At 42.6% G+C, this 22,480-nt stretch overlaps 2 protein-coding genes across 4 annotated transcripts in view; one reads left to right on the forward strand and one right to left on the reverse strand.

The window, feature by feature from the left end:
• The window catches only part of LOC307046360 (uncharacterized protein), a gene marked incomplete at its 3' end in the record, with an annotated part of 109,984 nt that overhangs the window by 12,677 nt on the left and 74,827 nt on the right, over positions 1-22,480 (forward strand). The gene's annotated exons all lie outside the window — the stretch shown is intronic.
• LOC307046042 (zinc finger protein 516-like) overlaps positions 273-22,480 on the reverse strand; it is an 85,310-nt gene continuing 63,102 nt past the window's right edge. For 2 of the 3 annotated variants that reach the window (XM_079692171.1, XM_079692170.1), the window contains exons 2-5: positions 18,743-20,942; positions 13,630-14,967; positions 9,211-9,315; positions 273-4,475 (exon numbers count right to left, since the gene is read on the reverse strand). In XM_079692171.1, coding sequence (XP_079548297.1) covers positions 4,276-4,475; positions 9,211-9,315; positions 13,630-14,967; positions 18,743-20,483 — 3,384 coding nt within the window. In that variant the 5' untranslated portion in view covers positions 20,484-20,942 and the 3' untranslated portion in view covers positions 273-4,275. Of the gene's footprint in view, positions 4,476-6,740; positions 6,812-9,210; positions 9,316-13,629; positions 14,968-18,742; positions 20,943-22,480 lie in introns of all 3 variants that reach the window. The other variant, XM_079692172.1, reaches the window with a different exon arrangement.

A 22,480-nucleotide genomic window follows, 5' to 3' on the forward strand; every position in this document is an offset into this window, starting at 1 on the left:
TGATGACAGCGAGCGACCATGGCGAGAATAAGCCTTGTGAGAGAAACATAAGAATGTAAAATGTGCTCAGTTCTCAGTAATCTTGTCAATATGTACAGATGTTGCACTGAACGTTTCTTTGTAAATTCCACATTGGCAGTCTGAGTAAAAGGAAAAAAATAACATTTGCAAATCTGTGAAGCTTTTTCATCTAAACCTGGATGTGTTCAGTCACAGTGGCTGAGGTAGAATTAAAACAAACAAGCAAAGGCAGATGAAACAGAGCCAACAGGTGCCATTTTGTGTGTCTTTTATTGTGGACATGACATTACATCTTTTTGAAATGATGTACAAAAGTGTAACAGAACTGAGAATGGCTCAGACGAGGTAGAGCTTTCACACCGGCTTGCTGGCATGAAAACTACACGGTATAAAAACAAAAGAACAACCCAGAAAAGAAAAAAATCGAATTAAACAAACGCTGCTGTCTGCCTCTGTCCTCTAATCCTTTTTGAAGTGATAATAAATACATATCAACCAAATACACTTGGAATAATAATTTCTTCTAAGGTAAATTAATCATGAAGTTCATAACAAATAATAATTAAAAAAGCAATACGGACACAAATAATACAACTTAAGAGGCATGATAAAAACCCAACCAAAGAAAAAAGAACAACACATGCCAGCCCCTGTGGGAGGGCAGCCATGGCTAGCTACTGAACAAACCCTACAGTTTAGTAAAGAGAAATACTAAAAACACACTCTTACATCTTTATTATGAAAAAAAGAAGCACTGCTGCACCTAGAATTATCCAACTTTCAGTGAGGAAACAAAGCTAAAAAGCAGTGCCACACAGCCGTCACAGAACAAATCATTTGTCAATAGAAATCTATGGAAACATCCTAACAAAAAGCCTCTAAACCCCAAGTGACATTGAAGTGTGTTAGCCGGCACCATTAAAAAGACATTCTCAAAGAAACCTTAGCTAGTATTGGACAACATGAGAACGGTTAAAGCAGTAACCTAGTCTAAGTGCACTAGTAATGCCATTTGGTTTCTACCGCTGTATATAAGGGTTTGGTAAGAGTGGATTACAGATAGACAGTTTTATATTACATACACTCACTCCTGCTTCAAAGTTTTTCTAAGTCACACTTCGGAGTACAAATTCATCACTGAGGAATTAATCTTAAAGGGAATTCTGTACAACATTGGTATTAGTACTACACTACCTCGAAGGCTAGAGTGTCTATTTCAAGTATTTTCACTACCCACACCTTCAATACACACATTTGTGTATGATTAGGCATATTCAAGCACACAACGCTGTAAGCATAACTCAACAACCCACTGGAATAGCAACCATTTCATCATTAGGGAAAAACTGCTGAGGTCTTCAAATAGATGGGAAGTATAGTACTGTTTACGTTCCGATATCTTTTAACTGCTTTGATTTTTGATGTTATGCGTACAAAATGTCTCCACATTTCAACTCTTGCTGTGTAATTTTGCTTTCAACTGCCTTCCTTTCATCTCTTTTCCCCATCGTGGCAAGACCATAGACTGTATAAAAGAAGTGGACGTAGCCTCAGGGTCTGGAAAGTCAGGCATATGCAGAAGTGCCTAAACCTGCATTATGTGTAAAGACCATCAGGGGGCGAATCCACTGGCTCCAAAAGTAAGTCAAATTGTATGGAAGTCTATGAGAAAACGACCCTACCCTAATTATTTTAATTAACTAACTACCCTAATTATTTTTTTTAGGGTAGGGTATGTTCCCATTTAAAGTAAAATAAAAGATAAAGCAGAGTACTCTTTAGGGCTTGGCCACCTTGTGATACAACAACCTGTCAATCAGGATATATAGCAATGGATCATCCAAATGTAGTCACTTCTGGATCCAAAATAACTTATAGCCATGGCCTACATTTCAAACACAAGGTTTTAAACTTGAAAGGGGGGGACTATTTAGAAAGGGGTGGCTAAATACTTATTTTATACATGATATGGTCAATGCATGGCTTTCTCAAAAATGTGGAGGCTGTTGAAGAGATACAAAACAAGCCCAGGACATAAAGAGAGCATCTCCTCCTACTCCACCAGCCAATAAACTAAACACACTTCCATTGCAGAGGAGGTAGGCTAGTATAGAAAGCATCTAGAGGAAGGCTGGAGTACACAGAAGTGGCAAGTCAACCTCTTATACAGTACAGAGAGGACTGAGAATGCACATACACACACACACACACACCAATGCACACCCACCAGTGTTAAGGCTGTGACGGCTCTACAATTCAATTGACTTCAAAATGTCTCCATCTCCTGTACCTGAACTCTCTGGAAGCCTGACCTCCTGACTTCTGGCTGCCCTCTCCCTCTTTATCTGACCTCCTCACTCTTTTCCGGCTAGAATGTAAATCTTCACATCACCCTCCAAGAGACCGACAGGGTGAGAGTTCGGCTTGTTTACTCTGCTTAAATGTTTGGTAGCAAAAGAAGCTCTGCTCTCTTGTTGTTTCAAGTTGAAAAAGGAATAGTTTGAGATATTTTCCTTCCTTTTTTTGCCGAGATTTATATGAGAAGATGAATTTTGCTTCTGAAATAGTTTCATTTGACTCATTTTGAGACCCCTGTAAAGGTAGAACTTTTCACTATGTTACAATAGTAAAAAAATACAAACAAATAAACCTTTACTTTGTGTAGAAGATAATCTACCTAATCAGAGGAATACATTATTCCCAATATGGGCAAAACTGGCATTTGTAAATAAATAACTTCATGAGGCATGAAAAGAAAAAATATAAACTGTTAAAGTATTTAAGATAACACAGGCTGATTAACTGATCTGCAAACAATCTTAATGAGGGTGAAGTATTTATTTAAATATCTTGTTGCCCCTTAGGTCACATTGGTGCTAAAAACTCTGTGCCACAGGCTTTTAACCAGAGAGACTGGCTTGCTTTTGATACCAAAGCTTTAAGCCAAAAGGTCTTTGTTACCCTTTAGAAGCATGACATTAAGATGCATCTTCACTAGCTAACACGTAGCACTACCATATTCTCTTTTGTAATAGCACAAGAGTTTATTCTGTGCGATCCACAGCGAGCGAGCGTCTTCCTGTCATCCCTACTGTTTTGTAGTCGGTCTAACTCAAAGTCAGAAGTGTCGGAAACACTCCTTCATTTGATGGAGTTATGGAGGGAAACTGCCTCCACTCAGTCCCTTCCTCTTAAATGGACAATAATTGAACGGCCATAAAAAATGGTACGCTCATTTATATTGGCTATTAAAAACGCACACTCTTTTTAATGAGCACTAAAGCAGACACCCCCATTAGCGTTCTCTTTCTGCCTTTAATCCTACCTCTCTCTCTCTCCTTCTAATCATCAGCTACACAGCCTTAGAGTGGTCACTGCACTGCTAACATTACACTTTGGAGTGGAAGGAAGTGAGTTTAACACACTCGTGCACACACACATTCACACACACACACACACACACACACACACACACACACACACACACACACACACACACACACACACACACACACACACACACACACACACACACACACACACACAAACACATTCACACAGACAGATGCAAGTCTAGACCTTCATAAACCCAGAGGAAGAAAGAACATGCAATGCGTCAATTGACTGTAGATCAATTGTCAAGCGTCTTCTCTCTCAACTCTGATGATTGGTGTCCTGAGGAATGCACAACCTCTTCTACAATAAAGCTAAAGCAGAAAAAGAAAGGGAAAGATAACTACAGCAGCCATGCAATGCCATAGTCCTTGATTTAAAAAGCTAGCAGTTGCATTCAAGTTCAGTTTCTCCGCTTTGTTTTATTACAACTTTGCTTTTCTTGTAAAGCTGCACAGGCTGTCATCGGTCTGTACCTCTGAAATGGCAGCAAGAGGTTACTCTTTGTGTTTTTTAGGGAGTTCTATATTCAGAATTCATTTAAGGTCAACTAAACACAACCTGCTAATTGTTGTCAATCTAAAGAAGCAAAATATCGATTTCTGGTGAAGATACTGCAGAATTATTTTTTGTAAGTCGATAAGACACTCCTCAAAATTGCCTAGCACAGCTCTAACCACCTTCTTGTTTCAAATTAAAAAAAGAAAACGACTAGCCTTCATTGTAGAAAATGTGTCTAAGTTCATTAAAGGGTGATGGGTGGCAAGGAGAGGTCCATCATGAGTCTTGGGTCCAGCTTCCAGTCCTCTCATTTTTAGGAATGGTGTTGTCCCTGACTAGACTGGCCTCAGTCCAGATGGGTTACTCTTGTTGTTGTGGTGGCGTCGGTGTGTGTTTGGCAGCCAGCGCTCCTTGCTCCTCCTGGCTCAGTATTAGACTTCTTGTGTCGGGGTACTGGCTGTTGTCAAAAGGCAAATGGTGGACACTCTGGACGTGTGTCTTTAGGTTCCCTTTCTGAGATGCTCGGTATGGGCAGAGCTGGCAGCAGAATGGCCTCTCCCCTGGGGAAAACACACAATACACACTTTAAGTTGAAAGGTCAGATGGTAGCCAGAAAGGACATAACAGAGGGAATTTGGAGACTTTTTGAGAATACAGATTAAACAAGACAACGATGTAACACACGGATGAGTATTGCTGTAGTGCAAAGGAAAAGAAAGGGGGAAAAAACAACCAAACACAGAGACAAACATAAACCAAGAGACATGAAGGCATTTGGCTAGAAATAGGGCTTATTATTGGATAGGAACAGCATTCACGGTTCATTTTTGACATCTAATTTCACTTAGAAAGTTAACTTTGCTTTTCTATCCTGACCCAGATGGACATCCTTTCTCTTTCCCTGCCATGTGGACGGTAGCGCCACACATCCCCTGTCTGTCATTTAGTCTTTTTGTATTCCTCTCAATCACCAGGGCCACCCTGTGCCCCCACACACACTCAAACACACTCCACACACACCCCGTGCACTCTCTTGTAATTAGACTGACCTACAATGGCACAGACACCTCGGCGGAAAAAAAAATTGGAAAAACAATTATAAAAAAATAATCAACACACACCTGAACAAAACAAATGAGATTGCCATTTAATTGTACCTAATTATCATTTTTGATAAATGGAAGAGTATCAAAACGGGAAAACAAATGACTCCCCGTGCCCCTCCCGCACCTTTCTCCCTGAAGAAGAAACAGGGAAATATAGCTGTTATCATACATCATCAGACGGTGGAGAAAGATAGGAAAGGGGGGTGGAGATACAAAAAAAAAGAAAAAGGTATAATTAATCAAACAAAAATCTAAAAAAAAAAAGAGCTGGAGAGACGGGGAGGGCGACACGTGAGAAGAAAGCGAGAACCTCCACGACATCGTCCTGCGAGGAAACATCGCCGACGGGACCGCTGCACTACATTATAATAAAGGTTATCGTCACCGTAAAGCAGCGTCAACACTACATCTAATTGGACCCCTCCGCCGTGCCTGCTCCCATCATTCATAGTGTGCGGTAAATCTGAATCCATGTTGGGTGTGGGTGTGATTAATTAAGATGGAGGCGCAGCGCGTAGAACCCAGCTCTATCCGAATGTCAAAGCAGAACAGATTTATTCCTCTGTTCCTCCTCTGTCTCGTTGACTGACTCTAAAAACTCCTTAAAGACATCAAAGCAACTACAGGGAATGTGTTCGCACATCTTTGTTTGAAACATGTATCTGTAGACATTTCTACTTTTTCTGAGTGGTGAGGGAATGAGTCCCATGATTGAGTGAGCATCTTACCACTTTCAGTTCCCTCGTCTCAAAGTCAACTATTTATGTCTGAAATAAGGTTTGTGGCTAACACAAGCTTAGGAGATGTTCATGTTTTGTTAGACGTCAGAGAAATACCCCACTCATGAATATCCAAACATTTTTTGATTATAAAAACAGTTACTGACAAAGTGACCAAATGAGGCTGCTTAACATCATCACGCCCCACACAAGTCTGCCTTCAGCGTAGCGGTGCTGATGTGACCTTGATGCAGTCTGTTTATAGCCTAACGTTCTTTATTTCTGGCAATTGCATTATGCTTCAAATATAACAAAAGTGGTGTTAATATGTGGAGAATTATCATAAACGTTTGTTAGCCAAAGGTCTTACTTTATGCAATATTCCAAAATACGACGGAACAATCCCATTGGTTTTTGGCAAAGGAACCCTTGCTATGCTGACTTCTGGGCCGGCCTACAAGAAAGCGTAAAAACTGCACCACTCTGACGGCTAACAGTTATACTAATGTGTGGTCAATCTACAGGTGTAACTTGTGGGGAGATAATGTGTTTGGTCATTTGTGTGTTTGTGCGAGTGGGTTATGTCTTAATATATTTTAAAACGTATATTTATGGGTGTATCTCTAAGATCTTCTATAGCTGCAAGTATCTGATGTCAGCACTTAAGGTGTTAATTGAAAAATCGCCATCTTAAGAAGTACAATTATTTGTGTGTAAGTGACATTAAAAGCATCCACTACCTTTTCCTGACTGACTAAAATAACCACCAAACCTCCAAGCTTTTCAATGAGACAACTGTAAAGTGTTTTACTGGATACACACGCTGTTGTCAGGTGTGATCCAGCAGCATGGGAGAATGCCAGGTGTTAATGCCAGGTGCACATGAACAAAAAAAACACATAAAAGGGTGCACAGACACACATGCTGATGTGAGACAATAATAACAATACACATGCATAAGCAATGAGGGAGCCCAGTGGTTAGCCATGGTGCCACATACTTGTTTGGGAGCTTCAGAAGCGGTGGTGTGAGCGTCAGTACCTCTGTGGAGTCCGTTAAAATCATACCCAACTGTGGGGGGAGAAGGAGGATGGGGGGGGGTGGGAGGAAAAGGAGGAGGAGGGGAGGAAGGGGGAGGAGGAGGGCATTCGGTTAAAAGCTCTACCAGATTCACACAAGCAATTTCTTTCCTCCGTCCACCACCATCCGCACACATTAGCCACCAGCGCCCTTGCTAATAGAGGGGGGGGGAGGGGGGGCTGGCAGGGATGGTGATGGTGATCATGGTGGTGATGATGGTGATGGAACCTGGTGGAGGCAAGTCAGTGATTTAATATGACGCATGTTAATAGAGGCCTCGGGGTGGCTGGCCTTTTCTGCGTGTGCACGTCCATGCTGAAGACAACCGTCGGTGACAACATTAATTACAGCTTTGGCGAGTGTTTACAGACCCTTATGCATGGGACTGTGTGTGTGTGTTAATGCGCTATGTGTGTGTGTTTACAGCAAAGCTTGGGGGGAAGCTGAGCGCTGCATCACTTACCATTTGGCCTCTGTCACTTAGAATCACTGGCTGTGCCACATATCATTCACACTCTCTATAAAGAAGCTACTTATCTCACTGTCTACTGCGATCACTGCCGGTACGGGTGATGGACATGACAGGACAGGAGAGGGAGGAAGAAGGAGGGAGATGGAGAGGGAGGAAGGCAGACAAATGGGAAAAGAGAGGAGATGAAAGGTACGAGAAAAGGAATGAAGGAAAGTAAATAAGGGAACAGGGGATGAGAGGAAAATGGAAGAGAGGAGCAGAGGTTATATGTGGGAAGAGGAGTGGAAATGATACAAAAGAGGAAAGTGGAAAAAGGAAGAAGAGAGAAGAAAAAGTCATATGGAAGGATTTGGGGAATTAAACCAAACAAAAGGAGAAGAAAGGAGAGGAGTCAAGAGAGGACAAAAGAACTGGAGTGCAGAATAAATGAGGAAACATGGGAGGAAAAGGAAATGCAAAAAAGGTGTGAACAGAGGAAACACGAGTGTAACAAGTAAGACAAATAGGACAGGAGAGATAGTGAAACAAATAAAGGAAGGAAATAGAAAGAAACTGAGATATTTTGTCACGAGTGGAAAGGAAACAAAAAAAGGACAGGAAAGAAGGTGAGAATAGAGGAAATGATGAGGAAGACAAACAAAGTAAAGATGAGTGTAAAGAACACAGAACAAAAGAATCAAGGGAGAGGACAAATCGAGAGGAAAGGACGGGAAGAGAGGAAATGTAAGTGCACGGAGGAAAAGTAAAGAGGAGAAGGAGGAAGTGGAGGAAAAGGCAGAATGTCTAAATCAAGCTGTTTAGTGAATGGCATTGGGACGCATGCAAATAGATTCATAAGGTTGGCGTCGACAAATGCTGTTCTGCTTCATTAGAATGCGCAATTCCATCTCTCTAATTGACATGTGATTAATAATGTATACAATTTGTCACAGGTCAGTATCCGGAGCACATCATGTTTCACTTTAAAAAATAGAGACAGCTGCCCAGCCCAGGGCGGGGAGGACTCACAGACCGCCTGTCACACTCAACTGAACAAAAAGATCCATTTTGATTTATTTCGGGGAATGCAGGAACGTGGTTGACGTATGGAGAGTCAGATGATGAAATATTGTCTGGAATGTGAATCCCCTTGCATATATTCTCTATATCTCATGTGAGCGTTGATTTGGGGGATAACTAGCTGCGAGGGCGATGACGTGTGTGTTCACAGGTGGCACGGGAATGATTGACTGTTGAAGGAGTGGACAAGAGAGTGGGAACATCTAGAAATACATGAATACCAAGTAGCTTATATGGTGGATCGGCAGGTTAATGCTGTACGATTCATTGTTTTTGCTGTTTCTTGTTTGCTAAGATTTTTGTCCGGCATTCACTTTCCTTTTTGAACTATTTCAGTGAGTCCCTAACCCTAACCCAACCAGTTCTCATCCAAAGCCTCTTTTAGGCTGCGTATACACTTTTGTAAATTCATGTTGAATGATTGTTCTGTTTGTATTCCTTACACTTAGGGTCGTATTTAATGGAAAATACCAACATACCAAGTGGGCTCATTAACAGTTTTTACGAAGATTCCGACATTCACCAATGTGAATGCCCATGCATATGTAATATATAAAACCATTCAAATTTCCTTTTTCCCTGTACAACTAAAGGTATCCAGCTAATTTCCTTATTATTTTGTCACCATAATCAAATACGTTTTAATTTGATAGAGTTTAATTTGCCATTATTATGATATTTATTTAAGCCTACAGCAGGGGAATTTCAGGGAATACAATTTGTATGCTTTACATGGAATAAAAAATATTGATATTGAGCATTTCCATGATCTTGTTGATCCAGTTGAAGTACGTGTTCACGTGCAGTCTGTCTTTCTTTGAGTGTGTTTGTGTGTCTGTGTCAGTGTGGATGTGTTTACCTGTATGGGATCTCATATGTGTACGCAGGTGGCTGGGCTGACTGAAACTCTTCCCGCACTCGTGGCAGAAATACTGTCCCTGCCGCATCAGAGACCTCATCATCCCTAAAACACACACAGGACAGAGAAAGTCACAATTAGAAACAATAGTAAAGAGAAAATAGTCAGGACATCAGAGGTTCAAATTGTTAGAGGTTGAAACAGAGGTACAATAAGATTCAAATTATATATATATATTATATATGATATTTCCTTTAATACATTTACAATTTATATTTTATTAAAGTTTCAGAATTCTGCGAGGGATCTTTGCACAATATAATGCCCAAAACAATCATTAGAGTGGGACAAAAGTGGTTCTTATTTGTTTTTGGCAAACAATAACACTGTTTGTCCCATTATGTAGATGCTTTAAAATATATTGTACTGTCAGTGGACATGCAATATTTTCTTTGTTTGTGTTGATATATCGTTTGTGTAATCTCTTTTTGGGATCGGACCTTGAGATGAGGCATGTTGCGATTGCAAGTAATGCAAATTTCATGCAGCATTTAGCAGCCACAATGCGTTTGATTGTGAATTACCCACAAGGCCACAAGTGTCTAATCCTAAAACACCTAAGAGCTGCATTTTCTTGCGATTTGCTCTTTGCTCACCGCGTCGTTGGGCGCAGAGCCTTGCGGTGAAAACAGCCAGTAAAGTTTTGTTTCTATAGTTACCTCCCCTTGCTAGCTTGCGCCGCTTAGCACCTGTCATCTGAGTGGTTGCCCCGAAAAGTCAGAGGTGAACAAGGTCAAAGTTGAAATAATTGTTACTTTTAGGGTTAGGGTTAAGATAATTTAGAACAGGTAGCATTCTCAATAAAAAAAACAAAGTCAGCGTTTTGCCGCTTAAAAAAAAAGAAGTACATGCTGCATTCAAAGGCCAGTTGAATGTGAGCATTTATGTGTGACTTTTCTTAGAAGGGATGGAAAACGTGAACATCAGCATCAGTTTATTTCGAGGCAGAATACATTTTCAGATTGAATGACGACGTAAAGGTCAGCGTCGGGCAGTTTGAAGGGAGTGGGTGAACATGAGCACAGAGCCTGGCTCCCAGCAGCGGTCGAGCTAGGTAGCGTCAGTGGTAGTGGACTTGCTCAGGCATCATTAGTATGTCTAATGTGTCATTATGAGCGGCTAGCTCCAGGGGCTGGACTGCAGCTGTCACACAGCATCATCTCAGAGTCTGACAGCCAGACACACATAGCACACACACACACCGCATAAATTACAGGCAATTAAAACGCCCCGGCTGTGATGTGCCCGCTCCGCTGCCCGTGTGTCACATGTCAGGTGTGTATGTCTGCATGTGTGTGTTTCAAGAGTTGTATATGTGTGTTTGGTCCAAAAAGAGGAAAGAGAGGCACAGACTGGCTGCACACACACAGAATGACTGAACACTCCCATTACATGCGCACGTCAGATTAACACGATAATGGCCTTAAATGCGGAAAGAAACTTGTTGAATTCTGATGAATTGACTCGCGAGACATGGCGTGAGTACATGAGACATTAGGACATTCTTCTCTCAGTTTGTCTCTTTTAGAGGCTAAAGAAAGCAAACTTTTTGCAGTGTCAGTATTTACGCAAAAATTTAAAACAATCTTGAAGTTTGCTCTACAGTTTTCTTATCTGATACAGATAAACATTGAGTTAAGGAAAACTTTAGAAATGTTACATTAACATCAAGAACCTCATATAATATTAACATTTCCACAAGTATATATGACAAATATAAGACAGCTAACCATGTTTTAATGCTATAACACATATCCAAACAAGACATAATTGCGTTACTTGCAGGTAACAACTTTTGATTTAAAATGTTCTAAACGAGTTACTCTGTTTACTGCAGATGTATATCAGCATGTGTGCACATTTCTTTATTGAATTATTGAAATGCCAACCTAGGGTTGAGATTACCTGGATAACATTTGGCCTATGTAAAGCTAAAGTACATCCTGAATTATGGCTGTTTTTAGTTTGTATCTTCATGGTTGAATGCAGTTGTAAGTTGCTTTGGATATTTGCGGCGGCTAAATGAAATATATTATATTATATTATGTTATATTTTTTAATGGTACATTGATTTTGCACTAAGGGCAAATAAAAACATAAAAAAACTACGGCAAAACCATGTGATTTCTCAAATGATCATTTAAACTAAAATAAGGCAGTATAAGAAAGTGACCACAAGAAAGTCATGGGGCATGAAGCCTGATTTTGTTTGGTAAAGCAGACACAATGTATACAGTGTTGCCATTGAGCATAAAGAAAACTGTTGTTTCATGTTGAGGAAATAACTGTATTTAAGAAATTACAATGTTTGACTTGAGATTTAATTGATAAGGACCTGTCAGCTTTCATATAAATAAACTTTCTGGGTGGGCACCTAAATGTGCATTTCATTTGAGACTGCAACACACATACTAATGCTCTCTCTCCTGTGACCTCTCCTGCTGACAGATGAAAGACCTGGAGGTTAGTGGGTGCTCTCTGTGAGGGGGACGCCTACTGCACAGACCCCTGGCAGATGCTTCAGCAGCACCGTTAGCATTCAGCCTGGCATATACCTGGGCAGTGCCCGCTAGTTTTGTGTATGTTTGCGTGTGGATGGAGGGACCCAGCAGGACAGGGAGGCAGAGGAGGTGACAGAAAGTGTCTCTGGCAGCCCGACTGCTGGCCTCTGGATACTCTACTCCTACTGCGGGCCGCCAGCCCTTCTCACTGATGCACTAATGAAAGACAAGACAGTGCTGGACGGAAAACGCACGCGGACACACATTCGTACGCGTATTACAAAGAGAAAACGGGAGAAAGACTTCAAAAAAGGTCACTTTATAGCATGTGACTCAAAGGGCTAAGGCGGGTGGTGACGAGATGCGCCTGGACGGGTGACAGCGATGTCATGCGTCGGCTCTCGGGCTGTTGTCTTTGACCCCTGGCTCCGCACAGCCCCACTTGACCTTAGAGACACAACTGAAAATGGGCAAATAATACGCGTGTTCGGTAATGACCATTTCCAAAGCAGCTGGTGGGGTAATTATTCTGTCTCATCTCTCTCTATCCCTGCCTCTTATTTTCCCTCTCTCTTCATTTTGCCCTCCCTCCATTCGCATCTGTGCGAGTCTCTCGTCAGGCAGAGCCGTGACCTAAACAGTTTGTGACAGCTTTCTGGGAGAGTGGAGCTTGAGACTAGGCATGCCTCGCAGACCTGAGAGTAGCAAAGGTTCTCTCACGTCTCTCACATACAAAAAGAAGAAGAGATACACACTTGCATCTAAAAAACCCAAGCACATACTGTATGGACACACATGCACAAACACACGCTGCCCCAGATATAGCCTCTTATCATATCTGACAAACATGCAAGCACACTCATGTGCTCATTTAATGGATAACCTCTTCATTGTTCAAAAGCTTGTCAGAACCAAGCACCACGTGTGTCTGTCAATCACTTTCAGCCAGATGGCGAGTTAGTGTGAGAGGCAGGGTTGGCCTGTGTTGGAGAGGATAAATGTGTATACTTCATTGAAGATACTTTAGGTGTGGAACTACGTGATTGCGGCCATCGTGTTTTTTAGCCTTTGAAGTTTGTGCATTCTACTCAAGACAGCTCAAAACTAAAATACTCCGTCACTGGAAAACATTTCTCTTCAACTCTTGACATTTGGCATTTTCTCCAAAGCTAAGACCCTCAGGGCATTTGGTATATCAGCTGATGATGAGGGATTCCACAGAACCCTAACCAAGAAGGCTTGTTCCTAACGGTGGTACTACATACATTTAAAGCTACAGTTGGTAACTTTATAACAAAATAACGTTCTGTCGTATTTGGTGAAACTGTCACTATATCCTGACAGTGGTGAGACAGATTATTTAAACAAAAAATCATGTTCCTTTCTAACCCAAGTTCCCCTAATGGCATTTGCAAGATTCAACTGCACCAAAATAGCACGACCAATCAGAGCCAAGGAGTCTCTAGCACTGCATGTGAACTCCAATCAAACTGCCAAACTAGGCGGAGGTGATGAATCACATTTCTGGTACTGCAATGCCTGTTTTTTACCTTTTAGAAAGATATTTGATTGTACTGTATGATGGTAAAATAACAGTCCGCTCCAAACAATGGGCAATGCTTGGTTTTGGCTCCACCTTTTTGAACAAACCTGTGGTTTTACAGCCAAACAGTACCAGACATTTTAGTTACTGTTTATCAAATTGTTAAGTTTGACAGATTGATCGGAGTTCTAGAGACGCCTTTGTTTTCAGGAAGAGAAACATAATTTTCTTGATCTGTCTAATACAGAACTGTCAGGATATAGTGAAAGAAGAACATATGAAAACAAAAATGGCACTAGTAAAGTATTTCCTTACCAGTGGGATCCATCAGTGCGTTGGCCGCCCCCCAGCGGTGGTAGAGGGAAGCCAGTTCATGGGGGCTGTAGTTATTGAGGAAGCCGAGAATGTCTGTTGGCGTCTCTGGCGCCTCTGCCATTGGCTCCTGCTTGACATGTCCACGAGCCTCTGAAGGCAAAGAAGAGGAGGATGAGGAGGATGAGGAGGAAGAGTTCAGCAAAGTGCCCCCATGTGCCTGGTAAGCTCCGTAGTCGTGTCCTGCAGCGGTGCTATGGGTGATGGTGCTGGGCCTTGTAGCTTTAACCCGGCTCTGGCCGTGGGCATTGGGAAGCGGCTGATGAGGGGAACCTCTAGCCCGGCTGTACTCTGCGAGGCCATGTTTGCTGGACAGCATGAAGCCGAGGCCCTCTTGAGGCATCGCATAGCGGTCAGAGATCCGGGATGCAGAAGCTGCGCTGGGGCTCGGGGCTGAGGAGCGTGAGGCGGCACCGGTGCTTTTCTCCAAAGAGCTGGAGGAAGACGACAAGCCGCCCCGAGGGTAAATATCCACTTTGGGTCTGAAGCGGGACTGATGACTCTGGTCCTCCATGTGTCTGACACTGCTGCTGGTTTTGCTGCTGCTGCCAGGCCGGACGGGGACTCTCACTGCCTGGGTCCCCGAGGTGGATGAGGAGACTCTGGAGGTCGAGGAAGAGGGGGTTGAGGAGGAGGATGATGATGGCATGGCTGCTTGACTGGCTGGCTTGCTCTTCTTCGGAACCTCGATAGAGTTGGTTGGAGGCTGGGTGCGTTGGGCACGCATCAGTGGAGGCAGCGATGGGCATTCCTTCCCCTCCAGCATTGGCGGGGGACCAGTGCGTCTCCTGGGGGATAATAAGTTGTCTCTGGAGCCCTTGGAACAATTTTTCAGTGCCCATTTCGGAGCAAGATTGGAGCTACTGCTGTTGATGCGGTGAGCCACAGTCTGGTGCATCCAGAGAACCTCGGGGTAGCGGGTGGAGTGGGAGCAGAAGGAGCACTTGTGGCTTGGGAGACCTTTCCTGTCCTGTGTTAGGGAGGCTATGCCCCTGCAGCCATTGGCCCTCATGCACAGATCAACAGGGGTCATGCTGGGATCGAGCGGGGAGGATCGAGCTGAGAGGTAAGCAGGAGGAGATGCTGAGTTGTTCATCCCCTGGAGGAGAGCTTTCTTCAGCTTGGGGTAACCACTTGGGGTGCCTCTGCTTGAGCAGGGGCTGGGAATAGGGCTGGGTCTCTCTCCGGGGGCAGCGGGGTGTTGGACACGAACATGAGTCGAGTAGACCTGCAGCTCTCTGGTGACAAAGTCACAAAGGCTGCAGACGTAAGGCTTCTCATCTGTAGAGGAAAGAAGGATAACATAATTTTAATGACTGCAAAGGAAATATTCTTGATATATATTGTACTTCTACTACTACGACTGTGCCAGATTGACATTGTTCCATCCAGATGTAGTTTTGTTGAACAGCCACCAGGCTGCAGTATTGGCCAGTTTTGCAATGTATCTCTTTCATTACCACTGTCTGTTTGTCAGCATTATTACATAAATAGTACTGCTTTGATCTGTACTGCGAGAAGGCAAAGGCCAAGAAATAAACCATTCCATTTTGGAACATATGCAAATCTCATGGCAGACACATTATGTTTCTCTTATGGAAACGTCCTTGGCGGAGCTCTGTGCTCTCCACATGCCCTTCAAGTTTCACTAGAGAATATATACTGAAATAAAATGTGTACTTTGGCAATTACAAGGACGGTGAGCAAATCAACGCTAACAAAATAATAATTGTGAAACAACTACACAATAATATTACAATATAGCTTAATAAACACATTGTGATAAATAACACAAATTGGAAATGATAACATTTATAAAAGTAGTCTTAAGGATATAGTACTGGAATTGCATTGCATTGCAGATATGTTCTCTTTATGAAGACAGTAGTACTTCATTCTGAAATGCAGCTTCCTAAATTCCCCACAAGATGGCATTTGTGACCAATTCTTTCTTACGAATGAATGTAACTGCTGTTACAAACACACCTTAGATCTCCTAGAGTGTAATTAGAACAATAAGAATATAAATAAACCAATGAATGTTGGTACTAGAAGTAGTTGTATTCATAAGTAATAATAATAAGCACTTTGAGCACCAGGAAAAGTGCTATATACATTTCATGTATTATTATAATTGATATACTAACATTACATTTCATCAAAAAACATGACAACGTTTACAAAGGTTTAGAATATAAAACCATGTCCAGAATGTACAGTATATACATGCACAGCGCACACACTTCAATATCCTATGATCCAACAGATCAGATTCTGTAGTACTCTCCCCCCCTCTTCTTCACAATAACACCAGTAACCTGCCATCTGTTTTTCGTTTGGCTTCCTGTTGGCAACACTGGCCAACAGACACACACACACACACACACACACACACACACACACACACACACACACACACACACACACACACACACACACACACACACACACACACACACACACACACACACACACACACACACACACACACACACACACACACACACACACACACACACACACACACACACACACACACTCAGACTCTGCCAAGGTGTTGCCCGGGGCTCGGCAGTGTTAGATGGGAAGGTGCTTGGACTGATGTGTCCTGGTTGATATTGGTCATTTAACAAAAGAAAAAAACATGAATCTTCCCAACACACATTATGATGCTATTATCTTATTAAGGATGTGCTTATTTAGATACATTTTGGTAAAGGAAATCAGAGCATTGGATAAAGCCAGGCTCAACATGTATTTTCATTTTGTTGAAATGTGATGCAAAGATTATTCCTGAGGGATTGTTGGATATATTTTTGAATACTTCATAACATTCTCCATGTTTTTAGGAGTAAATGTTATATAAATCAGGCCATGTATATTATATCAACAAACCCCTCAGGAAATATCTTCAGAATATATAGAAAAATAAATTAAACTAAAATGTGTATTACATGTAAGCGAGTAATAAGACACTACTATCAATTACAATAGCTATCACCATGAAGCTTCCCCAGTTGATTACTGAGGCAGTATTACATTTGGCAACCATTTTTTTTAAGCTAGAAGTATTCGGAAAACGTTTTTTTAAATATGCATTAGGCATTTTAATTAGCTATTGTCAATTAGGATTTTGAATATAGAAGAAATCTACAGATGCAATCAGGCAACATTGGTCAAATGTGAATTAGAGGTCTTCTTTTTCATAAAAATACATGTTTTGGAATCAAAATATCCCTAAACTTTCCAAATTAAGCAGTTCATAAAACCTGTATGTAGTGTTTCAAGCAAATAGAAAATCCTGATTATTTAAGAATCAAACTGAGAATTATAACAATCAATAACACATTGTTACTGATCCGTCTAAATACCCATAATCTCAGTGTGCATGTATACTGTCACTTCTCATTAGCATTCCTCAAAAGTAGCACTGTGTCTGTGAGGGACATCAGAGTATTCGCCACGAGAGCGTCCTCTGAGTGTCTCTTTCCCCATTGCCTGCATCCTCTCCATCGGGAGGTGACTATAAATAACCAATCCCTCAGACATCGGGCAGCCTGGATGGCTCAATGGTAAGAAGAGTGGATGAGTGACAGTGGAATTGCCACAGGAGGTAACCTTAGAGATTAGGAAAGAGTCAGAGGGGCAGGGAGAAAAGGGATGGACGTGCTGAAGCCGTCGTGACAAGGATATTCATTTGGTATGCACAGAACCTGTAACCATTTTTACATGGAATGGCTTTAAAAAAAATCTGAGTATATCTCTTTCTCTCTTCCTATTGCAGGTTTTGTATCCAATATATTAGATAGATTTGTATATTGTGTATATATTAAGTTAATACGATTATTTGCTATGAATTTAATTCCTCAAACTAGAGACCAGGATGTTCACCAAACCTTTCACTGCTGGAGAACAGGACTGTAATTGTGTGTCATAAGAAATAATTGGTTGTTTTACAATAAACAAGCTCAGCAAAGAGAACAAGGAAACGTGCAGACAGATTTTCCTGGCATAAAAAGGAGAGCAAAAGACAAATTCACACACAGAGGAGGGGGGTGAGGGGAGTTTCCTGACACAGGAAGACCTGAAATAGCATACAGCTCAATCAGGCCTGAAGAAATGTTGCAGCTATTTTTGAATGTCTGTACTAACAGGGAGGAATGGTAGCTATCCCTTCAGTTTGCGATCCACTATCCTTACCGGTTCTAACTGTGATTTCAGTGAGTTTGAAAGTTAAAAGAAAAAAGCCAGAAAGCTCTGGTGCGTTGTATACACAGGATTCCTTCCTTTAAGATATTTAAGCCATGTTTATGGGTGTTTTTTCCTTGCACGGGTAGGTTTTCTTTTTTTGCTCTGCAATGTTTATTGGTTGTGAAGGTGAAAAAAATGATAGGCATTCCAAGAATGCCCTCTCATCTACTGACATGCAACTGAAAGGCTTGCACTTTCAGTTAACTGCTAGTTTCATACTGACAAATTGGATTGCTGTTAACATAATGTTCAGAGGCAGTTAACATGCTTTCACCATATGTGTGTGTTTGTGTGTAGTTCTCTTAACAGCTGAAGTCTGATGTAATTTCAAGATGTTGCCACATGGTGGCTCCAGCTCCCTCTCCATACACACTGATGTTATGAGGAGCTCCATCTACACAAAGCACATTTCATCAACAGATGTTTACTACAGTGACAGAGTCAGAGGCCTCCAGTGGGAGGCTTGGAAAAGGCTACGGTCATTTCTAAAATGACTGCAGCGTGTGCTTCTATTAGTAAACTGCTGTGTATACTTAATGTACCTGTTTTATGCTAGAAAGTGGAGTCAGTACCTTAGAAAGACAGATTGAATATTGACTTGGCAATGGTGGTCATAAGCAAAAAATGAAACATCAAGGGAATCTTCAGCACTATAGCCTCCAATTATTGATTTCATAACGAATATGTCAGATTGAAACTAAGCTGCAATTCCCAAATGAGTAATATTTAGGTTCAGCTCCCTTAAATTGCCTTTGATTCAAGATTTTAGTTTCAAAACAAAAGAACAAGATAAAAGAAGACCAACCTGTAGTCTCTCCAGAGTTTGCTGTACCCATCTCTGAGGCCTGGTTCACGAGGGTGGAGGCTGGTGGAGAGTCCCCATACCCCGGGGTGCTGGGCCTGCTGGGGGAGCCTGACTCGGGATCACTGGTAGAGCCCCATCGCTCGTCTCTTGAAGCTCTTTCCTTGTAGCCCACAGATGCCCTGCCTCCGTCCTTCCTGTGTACCCGCTGGTGGACGATCATCTGGTGACGACTACGGAACACCTTCCCGCACTCAAAGCATTCGTTGGACTTGGAGGCAGATGGTCGCCGGCGCTCCTGGCGAGACGAAGGCCGGTACTCGGAGTCGCTGAGGCTCTCTGGTGTCCGGTCCCCTGAAGAAGCATGGCTTCCAAAACCAGAGCTGCTGCGTCGCCCTGAGTTACGTTTCCCTTGACTTTGAAGGACATAACGGCTGCTCTCCTTCTCAAAAACCACAGCGGCCCCGGCAAGGGCTTCCTCCCCCATACTTCCTACCCCATAGGAGCCCTTGGAAATTCCCTCCACTGGCTCAACAACCCTTCCTTTTGTAGCTAATTGCCAGGCCTGGTAGCTGCAAAATGGATCTAGCTCTGGGATTCTTTGACCTAGCTTTTCATTCTCCTCTTCATCCAGAGTTTTCTTCTCAACAGGCTGGAGGTTTAAGCAGTCAAAGAAACGTCTCTTAACAGCTGGTGAGTCCTCATCATCACTGAGTTGACATTGGCTTGGGGATTTCCTGCCATAGCTGACACTGTGGATTTTTTCATGGGCCCTCAGGCTCTCTTTGTTGTGGAACAGGTTCCCACATTTGGAACACACTTGATAGATGGATGAAATGTGGCTAGTGACAACTTCGGGATCCTGAGCTACGTCATTGATGGTGGCTGGAGGCTCAGCAGATTCCCCTTTTGACCGTGCCCTGGATTTGGTGTTGTGTGTTTTCATGTGCGACTTTAGGAACCAGGCTTCACGGAACCGTCGTCCACAGATGCGACAGCAGTGGTCCAGGATCCCTGCATGTTTCTTCATGTGTGACTTCAGAAACCAGGCCTGGGTAAACACCTGGCCGCAGGTCTCACAGGGGAAGGTCCCATCACCCTGAGGTTGGACGATTTCAGGTTCGGGCACAACCTCTTCCTTAACAGTGGTATCATCGTCTGCATCTGCTGTTATGTGGACCTTTTCAATATGGCTGAGGAGCTGATCTTCTCGAAAGGCCTCGTAGCCACAGAGACGGCAACAGAAAGGCCTCTGGTCAGTAACAGGCTTTTCTCTTTTCAGGCTCCTACCAGGCACTTTCCTGCGACTCTCCTCTCCACTATCCCCATTAATCATCCGGTTACAGGCTGAGCTGCTCTTAGTTGGACTCGTACCTCCATCAAGGCCCTCTGAAACACTCATCTCCTCCTCCTCGGCTCCACCCTCTTCATCCTCATTGGAGTGGTGGCTGGAGAGGGTGCCCAGTTTGTGGCTGCGGATGTGAACTTTGAGGTTGCCCTTCTGAGAGGCCCTGTGGTCACAGTAGGGGCATTTGTAAGGGCGAGCACCAGTGTGTCGTCTCATGTGCTGGGACAATGAGCTGAGGAACGGGAAGCTGCGTCCGCAGACGTTGCAGTCAAAAGCCCCTGGGGTTTTGTCTTCCTCCCCATCAATGTCATTTCTATGGCTGACCTTGTCTCCAACCAGCTTCTCCTTCCCTGCTGCCCGGGTCTCCATCACCTCCACACTGTCTCTAGAATTCATAGTACAATCCAAACTACCCTGTACTACCTGGTCTTTCACAAGCTCCAAAAAAACTACTGCGATCTGCTTTTGCACATCTAGGGAAGTCTAGCGTGCTTAAGTTCAATTGTTATCTGCCTTCAATCATCCAGGGATCAATCTGCTTACACAGCAGCTCATTTAGCACTCTCCAGTTACTGGATGCAACACCATCTATCCATCTTCATCTGGCACTGTCAATGAATCAGTAGTTCAAACTATCTACATGCCACAAGCACCATAGAAAGCAATGCATGTAGCTTTATCATTTATTTTGACACGTGCTTATGGTCTCTTTGTCCGAACAAACACATTTCTGTCTTAATTCCAGGTCATCATTGTGTCAGTGGAAAGAGGTTTTGAGTACTTTTCCGCCACACTTGTGTTCTTCATTTCATTGTCTTCTCTCCATTCTCTTCAATCACACTGCATATCCTTCACCTACAAAAGCAACACAGAAGAAAGACACAAAGGGGGGTGGGGAGGGAGAAAACAGACAAAGAATGTGTAAGTAAAACAGAAATATACCAAAGGTAATCCATTTTCAGACACATTTAGTTACCCTTTGCCTGCACACACATCTACACTAACTCCTGCATGTAGGTGGCCTGATGGTGTGGTAGATCTGCATGTATTTGTGTAGTACTGTGAATTTATGTAAGACCCTGGTTTGGTCATCTTTTTAAGGCAGCTACAAACAGGACAGAAAACAGTGCATGACCTCTTTAGAAACACCTAACAAATAATCAACTTATGATTTACACTACAATTACATCTACCCCTTTTTATTGACAAACATATTTATCTTTCTTAGACCCTGCGTCTATTGTTACTTATATGAGTTTATACAGATTTACATCAGTATACATTATGGATTAGCTATTATCATGTAAGTCCACCATGTATCTGTGGCTGACATTGTGCTCCACCACTGTGCACGTGCATGTGTGGTTGTGAAGAGCTGTGCTGGGCTCGGGGCTCTGACGCCACACTGGCTGAGTCGACACTTTACACAATCAGGGTGGTGGGGGGGTGAGGGGCTGTGTTCACATCAGCAAGATCAGCAGTGCCACCATATTCCCTCCCCATACTGGCCTCATGCACCCGCCTCAACTGACGCTATCACATGACAGGGATCTTAAGTACACAACAGGAAGTGGCTCTTCAGACAGTTTGCTTTGCTCTATTTCTCAAACTGGAGTTCAATGGGGTGGGGGAGACAGTAAAATAGAAAGAGAAAGAAAAGAAGAAATGAAGCAGTGTTGACTAATTAAAAAAAAAACTGCTGTAATTTCAATTGACCTATTAAGTTGTATAATGTTACACATCTGCCAAATGTGTCAGATGTTTTCACCACATTTCCTTTTTATGACCTATTATTATTTCTTGCAGCAAAGTCCCAATATTCTCACAAGAATTCCTCAAAGTTAATCACATCTTTATTCTTTTCTCCGTCTCAGCTCATCGATACTATCATTACAAAAGAGCCATTTTCTGTTACAGCTTTGTTGATTAAACTGACATATTTCTTACTGGAGTATACATTTCAGCCGATGCTAGATCCTGAGAGTGTGGACTGAATGAAATGCGACTGACAGCATTATTATAGGCTATTATATCAAGTGACAGGGCCCATGAGTTGAGTTACTGCCAGGCTCTAATTATAAGTGGATAATTGATCATAATCATAAGAGGATAGGGTGGTGGAGGAGGGAAGTTAGCACCAGAACAATCATATGTCTTAAACTCTCGCGCTGAAAATGACTACCCTGCGCCAAAGCCACCTATCTATCTAGAATGATTTATGCTATTGAAATCAGAGCGCCCTCAATGGCTTGCCATCCTTCCTCCTGGAGTGCTTGGTAAGCTTAGGCTTCCAGCTGACAAGAACAGTGCTGCTCCAGCCAGCATTGCAGCTGTGGCTGACATTAGATACAAAACGTATCTCCAGATCCATATATTTTTGTGTCTAAATGTTA

The sequence above is a fragment of the Notothenia rossii genome (genome assembly GCF_949606895.1).
Source record: "Notothenia rossii genome assembly, chromosome: 7".
Classification (NCBI taxonomy): Eukaryota; Metazoa; Chordata; class Actinopteri; order Perciformes; family Nototheniidae; genus Notothenia; species Notothenia rossii.